The 8,856-nt window shown below is 31.2% G+C and overlaps 1 protein-coding gene across 1 annotated transcript; it reads left to right on the forward strand.

The window, feature by feature from the left end:
- Positions 1-4,851: 4,851 nt before the first annotated feature.
- Positions 4,852-6,775, forward strand: LOC112509330 (thioredoxin H1-like). Its single transcript, XM_025114230.1, has 3 exons — positions 4,852-5,014; positions 6,256-6,378; positions 6,485-6,775. The coding sequence occupies exons 1-3, from the start codon at positions 4,931-4,933 to the stop codon at positions 6,629-6,631; spliced, it is 354 nt and encodes a 117-aa protein (XP_024969998.1). The 5' UTR covers positions 4,852-4,930; the 3' UTR covers positions 6,632-6,775.
- The last annotated feature ends 2,081 nt before the right edge of the window (positions 6,776-8,856 follow it).

The following is an 8,856-nucleotide window of genomic DNA, read 5'->3' on the forward strand; positions in this document are numbered from 1 at the left end:
GTATAATTAAACTAATTAATAATGTATAGTTACAACTAATTAATAAATTTTAATTAATATAAAATGATATCTATAAATAATTAATATTCATATGTAAACCATGAACTTAAAGCTTATTAGGTGACTAGTTTTATGTATCTGAGAAGAAGGACCGATAAATAGTATAAAGGATAAGGGAAAGTCTGGTTGATCACTAGGCATTGTTCTTTGTTTTAGACATTTTTAGTGTTTTCAATTGTTTCAGTTATTTTTAGTTTCTACTGTCCCACATTCAGCACGAAATAATTTTTTGTTCCACCAAAATGGATGGAATAAGATAAGACAAAGTTGAGACAAAAACTAAATAATTATGAATCCTCTCAATTGACATAATCCTAATATGGTTTTATTTTAATGGTCACCACCTTAATAACCATCAACCATCGTGAGCCACATCCACTACTATAACCTCCTCTACCACCTTAATAACCACCGTCGACCATCTCTACTATATTTACCACCACCATTGGCTACAACTACCACCTCCCACCACCACATTTGTCTTCACCATAAAGGCCACAACTACCTCCTCCACCATTGTCGCCCTGCCGCCACTAGTGTCTACCACCTTCACATCCTTTACAGTCACCGTCGTCCACGAACCACCACTGTCTCTACATCTACCAGCATTGTTGTACAACAACTTCCATCACGCCTCTTTTCCACCATATTTACATCATCTACAGTTACCATTATCCACCACCACCATTAGCARCAACCACTAATGTCGCCCACCACTACCTCTACCTCAACCGCATCAACCATGAATACCCCCTTAACCTCTACCACCACCACCACCACTATCATCATCTTCACATCCTCCACAGTCATTATCGTCCCCCAATCACCATCGATTCTACCCTACCACCATTGTCATTACAACAACTTCCATCATGCCTCTGCAAATTCATAAGGCACTTTCAAATCGAATAAAACATAATTTTTTCTTTGTATGGACCAGGTTTTTTCAAATTATATAAAAAAATTTATCCATATTTGGTACTATTTATATGTACGTGTTTACATATATGAAAATGGTGTTAAACTGTTTATAACTTAAACTATTTAAATATTTATCTTATTTGTGTCATTTTTACTGTTCTACAATATACAAAATCATCAAACAAATTTTAGGAAAACTTGTATAGTCATGTCCTATATAGCCCTAGCAGTACCAAACACTAGACATAAAATTGTCCTGTTTGGTCCTGTTTTATTCAATCCTGTCTATTCTTGCCCATTTTTCTTGTCCAATCTTGTTCTGTCCAATCCTRTATATTCCYGCCCTTTTTTCTTGTCCAATCCTTTCTATTTCTGACCAATTTTGTCTTGTACAATCCTATCCAATCATATATGTATACCAAATGTTACCTTAATGTAACTTAATCAACATTTCAACTGATGCCGCCTATCTTAATTATGGAAGTTATAGTCCATGTGATTATTACCATGCCATCTTGACMCAACTAGTCTCTCTCTATTACATACATTACAAAAAACAAACCTAAAAATAGGGTATTGCAGATTACACGATAAATAACCTAATTCCAAGACCTTTCAATCTTCGACTTCTACCAAGGGGTGCGTCATTWGAAACACTGTTAYTAAGAGTTATGTATCTAGGCCATCAAAGTTTACCTCAAATTTAAATCATGTTCTACAATGGAATCCTTAATCTTGTTTATCCTTGTTGACATACGCCAACATTTTGATGCATATTTGAATAATCCTTGATATTTCTTTTATCAATACTATATTTATTAATGGTTTGGTCTGTTAAACAATCAAATGAAAAAGTTCAAACAGGCTGCSTGACAAAATCGTACAGTTTTCAAACCAACCTACACTGTCAAACTATCRAAAACAATCCAATTTGGTTTGGTTCTAACCGTTTCTTTGAACCCCCTACTTGAAACGGAAAAGAATAAAARAGTGAAATAGAAATAAATGGTATTTACATCAAAGGTAAACTTGGGTACCAAAAYATAATCTTACTGTCTGTTTTTGCTTAATCAACTTAACGTATTTAAGGACCAAGTCAGATAAGTTATTCTTTTAGCCATAAAGCAATGTCTAAATTTGGATTTACTTTTTATATAACAGTTGAAAGTTATTGGATTAAATAAGTGACCATACTTTTAATATTCACATTTAATTAAGTCATCTTATTTGAAACATGTTTTAACTAAAAACAAACACCTTTACACCATCTTATGGAGTAAACTATATACCATCTTGGTTGGGTTTTTTTTTGTAAAATCGTATAAATATTATTATAATCACTTTCTCCTACTTCATTTGACAGTATACAATTATTATTTTTATCAGAATAAATATATTTTTGATATTTTTCGACATGCCTTGATATCCTCGAGGTTCCCAACAGTTCTATAACTTATCACTCAATCATATAACGATCTCATTTTTTACATTTTTCTTTCTACTTTATATAACTATATATATACAATCTTTAACTTATGAACGTCAAATTCGACTCTCTTGGGTTTGTTGAACCATTTACAACATCCGTAAACAAGTCATGTTAATATTATATTTCGCCATATGATGTTAATTTCCTCACATGTATTAAAACGAAAAATACAGATATTACGAACAACAAATGAAATAAACCAATCACACTTGCTCTTGTTTTTTTTTACATATTTAATTTACTACAGTATAGCACATACATAGAGTCGTTTTTATGAAAAAAGAAACGGATATTTCGTGTGTCGCCGAAATATACGGAACATCGTCTTATTATTTAAGTTATATATTCGGATAAAAATTACTGTTTGCATATACTTTTTATTTATATAATTCGTGTAATTGTTATCATGACCTACGAATAAGACATAGCCAATAAATGTTAAATTATGTTAGATAATTTAAATGGAATTAGAAAAATATATTATGATTATTATGTTATTATAAATGATTGACTTAAATATTCTACTATCACATCTATTATCAACTCATGTTTAAGACGTTATTACAGTGGTATCATAATGTGTAATACCATTGGTTTTGTGTCTTACTGTTATAAATTCTTGGGTATCACAACGTGTATTATATTTATTTTGTGTTTTACTGTTAGAAATTCTTGGTCAGAGAGAGAGGGGGAGAGARAGAAGAGAGATTTAAAAAAGACTAATAATAACCATTGATTATTAATAATGTGTAGTTAAGATTGAATTTCACAGTTATCACAAACAATCAAGTCCTCTTTTGATTAAACCCTCTCTCTCTCTCTCTCTCTCTCTCTCTCTMTATATATATATATATATATATTAAAATATAAAAAGAAAACAAATTCCTTACGTTGTGTAGAAGTAAAGGTGGCAGCATCAACCCCAGATGCTAAAAATGAATTCATTTACATCAAAAGTCAATACCAATGACGATTTTATTTGTCTTTCATAAAAATTTTCATTTCAAAGAAAAAAATTAAAATAAAATATAACGTTAATATTTAATGTTAGTACTTAATCGTTTTGAAGATAGTCAGTCGTTTCATAATATATTTTGTGTAACTAATTTTTATTTTTATTATAAACAATTAATAAATATGATAATACTTAAAATAGGATAAAAATTGAAATATATATATATATATATATATATTTATCTTCTACTTTTAATAATTAATAATAAATTTTAAAAGATGATTTTTAACGGCTCACCAATTAATATATTTTTAATTATTAAAATAAATGATAAATAAATATCACTTTTTCTTTGATAAAAGTGTCGTGTTTCTTGATAAGGCTTACTTTGAGAAACGAATCAGAATAATACAAATAAATTTTGACCTTGTATTTAAAACCAAGAAACATATTATATAATATTCGTGTATATGTATATATAACTATGAGTAAATTACAAATTTTGTCCTTATGGTTTGGTAAAATTACAGATCAAGTTTTTTTAACATAATAATGACAAGGGTCGTCCTTGTGGTTTCAATTTTATCGTGAATTAAGTCTCTTCTTCTATTCGGGTCGTTTAGTGTATCTTTGTTAAGCTCCTATGTACCCTTCATGCAAGGGTCTTTTTTTGTCGATTTAAGTCTTTTCCTCTCATTCAAGACCCAGATACAATTGATATTAGGCAATGAAAAGTAAATGTGTTTAAAGATATAGGTTCGTTTTCGGGGAATGGAGGAACGAGCATCTGTCAGGGTCCAACCTTTTTTTTGTTGTTGTTGTTAGTATATAGTATAATAAAAGCTTTAGACCAAGGGCATTTTATAGCTTTACATGTTTAACCTCTCTTTCATATCTGGCTTCTATTAAATCAAGATCACAAAGTTCGTAGGGGAAGACTATGGCACCAGTGCTTGTTCTACCCATCACTGATAATGAGTGACACTTACTCGGCCAAATTCGGTATATGGCAACAAATAGTTGAACCTTTTTTAATTGAGCGACTGATAATGGAGCATCTGACATGACCAATAGCATTATCACAGGAGTAAGTCAACTTTTGACTAGTTGAAGACTTTCGATACAAGAGCTCTACCTGTTGTGCATTTGAGAGCGTCGTCGAGGTTGGCGAAAACGATTCCAACACCTTTTTTTGCCATCCCTATATACACCAAAAGTACAGGGACTAAATTTGTAATATACTCTATTTAAAAGGTAAACACGGGTCTACATCATGTTTATGATCCCGCATTTTATCGTTTACGTAAATGAATATCGAATATTTTAAAAATTGCGTCAAGGGGGGAGGGCAATTATGTAATTATGACAAACAKATGATATGCATGCGCGCCCTATATATAGGGGTACTCGGTGCTTTACAATCTTCATATTGAAGCTAAATCAACGCAATTGCAAGCTACAAGGAATTCGAAATTAGGTTTTGTGAGAGAAGTTTCAGGACAAAAATGTCGGAAGGAGTTGTCGTTAGCTGCCACAACGCTGGCCAGTGGAACACGCACTTTAATAAGCATGCTTCTTCTGGGAAATTGGTAATTCTCAATCTTCTTTTAGTATTCATTTCCCTAAGAGATTTGTCTTGATTTTTTTATATATGGATTTACATGCTCKTATTCGAATTAGATGTCGGTGATATTGGGGTTTTTACCCTTTAGAGTTTGATTAAGTGGATCGAGTGAATAGGGGTTACAGGTTTTAGTTTTAGTTTTATTTTTAGGATGCATTTATTAGATCCCTCTAAATCGGTTATTGATTCGTATGCTGTGTCAATGAAAGGGGGTTTTCTTCCTCTTCTAAAATCTCTTGATGTTTTGGTATGGAGGCCCGTAATCGTGTTAATTGAAAGACATACCCTTGTTGTATTCCGTGTAATTGCTTCAAATGATTTTGCGAACAAATTTCCATCGATTTWAAAACTTTGGGAGTGTCAATTAGGGTTATATACTTGCATATGGAGATGTTCTATTGTTGATTTGTTGCTTTTTCTTGAATAGGAGTTGTATTGACTTGAGACTTCYTTTGAATTTTGAAATATATTTTCCTTTCCTTGGTGAACAAGTAAGAAAATTTGATCAAAGGCAGCTTTGTTTCACAGTCAGAGATTATGATGCCCTTGGTTTCATACAAACTCGATGACCTTACTTGAAAGCTGGTTTTGCAAAATGACCTTGTAGTGAGAACATRTTTTGAAGTTCTATAGAAGATCATGCTCTTAACCGAACACTTGTCACCCTATCCAAGAACCCTAGAATTTTGTAAGCCCTGTATGTATCTCTTTGGTTGTGGTCATCCATTATCCATGTTAAGTTACAAGTTTCCTCCAAAATTTTGGTTTGGTGTTTGTTTCAAGTCACAAACTCATCTCTATTTTGAAAAATTCTTGAGGTATAACTATGGTCCCAATTGGTTTGATTTGTGAATTCGATGGAGAATTGCATTCTGTAGGTCCATATAATACCATACTATTTTGATTTGGCTGATGGATAGACATCATTTTGATTTGTGGGTTTCCAGTTGCTGCTTTGTATGTTATTGTTTACTCTTAACCAGCTTTTCAAAACTTTTATCTCATCCCTCTTTCTCTCTTCGTCGCACTTTTCACAAGTCGGGTGAGTTCATATGGAAACAACTGCTCTACTCGTTAGGGGGGAGATCAGGTCTGCGTATATCTTACCTTTCCCGGATGAGATATATTGGGTTTGTTCCGTATAGTTTGGTTTGGTCAAGACATAAACGTTTCACATCTTTTAACATTTGAACCAATTTGTGGCAGGTGGTGGTGGATTTCACTGCCTCATGGTGTGGTCCTTGCCGCATAATTGCACCAGTCTTGGATGACTTTGCTAGAAAGTTTAACAATGTTGTCTTCTTGAAGGTGGATGTGGATGAACTGGAGGTAAATGAGGTTTTTATTTATTTATATATATATTTATTACATTGGTTATATTAGAAATAAGTAAACCATAATTCTTGTTGGTCCATATATATATATATATATACAGAGCGTTGCTCAGAAGTACTTTGTGGAGGCAATGCCAACATTCCTCTTCTTCAAGAATGGACAAGTAGTAGACAAGGTTGTGGGTGCTAAGAAGGACAAACTCCACTCCCGCATCAAGAAGAATTCAGGAGCAGTTTATGCTAATTAAGATGCTAAATATGATGATCAGCARCTTCTGTGTTTCTTTTATATTTGGATAATGTACTTTGTGTGTTAACTCTTGAACGTCTGTATTGCATAAATTGAAGTTGYTGTATTAATATGGTTGGTATTTCAAGTTTTTGGTTGTCGTAACCTGCTCGTTGTAAGTCGAGAATTACTCGATGGACTTGTATGTTTTGTACTATTCTTTTGAATAAATAAATCCTTGCACGGTTAGATACATTCTTTAGACAAKATAAAAGTTGCAGGTCGGTAACCGTCAAAGGAGGTAAATCAGTTTTAAAATTAACCCCTAGCCCATATCGCCCCTATCGCTGATTCTTATGTTCGGGCACCTGGTGTCTCGTGTGAAGTGGATCGCGGCTTCTGGTACAAGACCACCAAYGTTGCTTCATTTGTCGATATATCAACAGGTTATTCAGACGTCAGTGTTGCTTAATTTGTGGATGTCAAGCAACTCTYTGATGAAATGTTTGAATTGCGTTTGGTATTAGTTTTTTTTATAGGGAATTAATTCTCTTTCAATATATTAATAATATTACTATTATCTGTGCAAGTGAGAACTCAACTTGTAGAGGAGTCAATGTGTAAAACAAAGTTTTTTGACATCTGTGGACCAATTCTATAAATTAGTTTCAACACCTCCTGAAGTGGTTGACGTGTTGAACCAATATTTAATTTACATATTCGGTTCTTATACTTGCGAAACTGATTCAAAAGCTTMTTTTCTTACACCAACCCCTCTGCAAGTTGAGGGATTGCCACATGCACACGTAACGACATTTTTGAAATATTGGGAAAGAAATGGCTAATGATAAAACCAAGGTCTGAAAAAGGCTATTTCTATTAATATCATCTTTTTTATATTTGGGCATTATTTAACAAAAATAAGCTAGCTCATAAGCTAAATTATTTTCTAGATACACGTTTACTTTATTGAAACGTTACTTGGAACARCGTTTTGGTAGCTTATTATCATTTTTTCCAATTATAACTCTTATTAATTATTACTAGTTGTGTACCCGCGCAATGCGACGGAATTCATGAATTTTAACGATTTTGAAGTTTCACTGGTTTTATAAGACAAGATTTAACGATGATATAGGTTACACTTGATCTTTACATATTAATACAATTTGAATAAATAAGAGTTATGGTTTAAGTACAGACTATCGATGAAAAAAATTGTATGACAGTTTAAAATCCAATAAACTACAAATTTGACAGATCATAAGCTATGAAAAGACCAAAAAAGATGGGTTTTAGAATGAAATTTCAACTGCTTACCCTCTTTCTTGTCCAGAAGCTCAGATTAAGGTTGAATTAATACATGTATATATAGATTTCAAAAAAACCCAAGAACATATTATACAATGCAATTTGGACATCCTAATCCCAAAATGTATAACAAATATATAAATAAATAACTATAAAAGTATAAATCGTAAACATTAAAAATATTTTTTCACAGTATATATAATATATAATAATATAATTAAGTCAAAAACTATTCAATATTGGACTCATTTCGACGATATTAACGAGACGATTATAATACTGTAACTTGTTAAAATAAAAATGTATTTTTTAAACATGTTTTATTTGATATACGATTATGTATGTTAATTTGATAAAGGTTTAAAATGAAACATTTAAAAGTAAAGGACGTAAAGTAATTAATTAATTAATTATAGAGATATAAAATGTAAATTTAAAATTATAATTTTAAAAATAATCTATTGAATGTGAGAGGTAAATGTATGTGAGGGGTGAGTGTATGTGAGGAGAGGAGGGGGTGAAAAAGGTATCTTGGTCATTTAGAATTTTAAGACTTTAAGATTTTTAATGAATTTGCTTAATAAGATAGTATAGATTATTATTAATTATAATAGATATCGAACATTACTAATATTAATTATTAATTAATATAAATTAATTTTAGTTATACATTCTAAATTAATATTATTTATTAATTATTTCATATTAATAGTTTTAATTATTATTAAATATTTAGTTATCGGAACGCAAATATAACAATTTTAATGGAATCTGGTCATTTCATCGAGCACCATTTCTCTTATATGGAAAGGTATATTGACTTAATTGGAATAATATTTATGTAACATAAGAATTGAAATTATATTTGTTTGGTTTCATAGATAGTAAAAACGTGTTAAATAATTTGAATACAATATTTAATTTAATTATTAA

This window comes from Cynara cardunculus, assembly GCF_001531365.2.
Source record: "Cynara cardunculus var. scolymus isolate 2C chromosome LG 3, CcrdV1, whole genome shotgun sequence".
NCBI lineage: Eukaryota > Viridiplantae > Streptophyta > Magnoliopsida > Asterales > Asteraceae > Cynara > Cynara cardunculus.

What these genes read in the sequence shown, in the direction of transcription:
- LOC112509330 (XM_025114230.1), top strand. Translation starts at nt 4,931, where the DNA reads ATGTCGGAAGGAGTTGTCGTTAGCTGCCACAACGCTGGCCAGTGGAAC. An exon ending in ATGCTTCTTCTGGGAAATTG is followed by an intron (nt 5,015 to 6,255) that starts GTAATTCTCAAT and finishes AATTTGTGGCAG; the next exon opens with GTGGTGGTGGATTTCACTGC. An exon ending in TGGATGTGGATGAACTGGAG is followed by an intron (nt 6,379 to 6,484) that starts GTAAATGAGGTT and finishes ATATATATACAG; the next exon opens with AGCGTTGCTCAGAAGTACTT.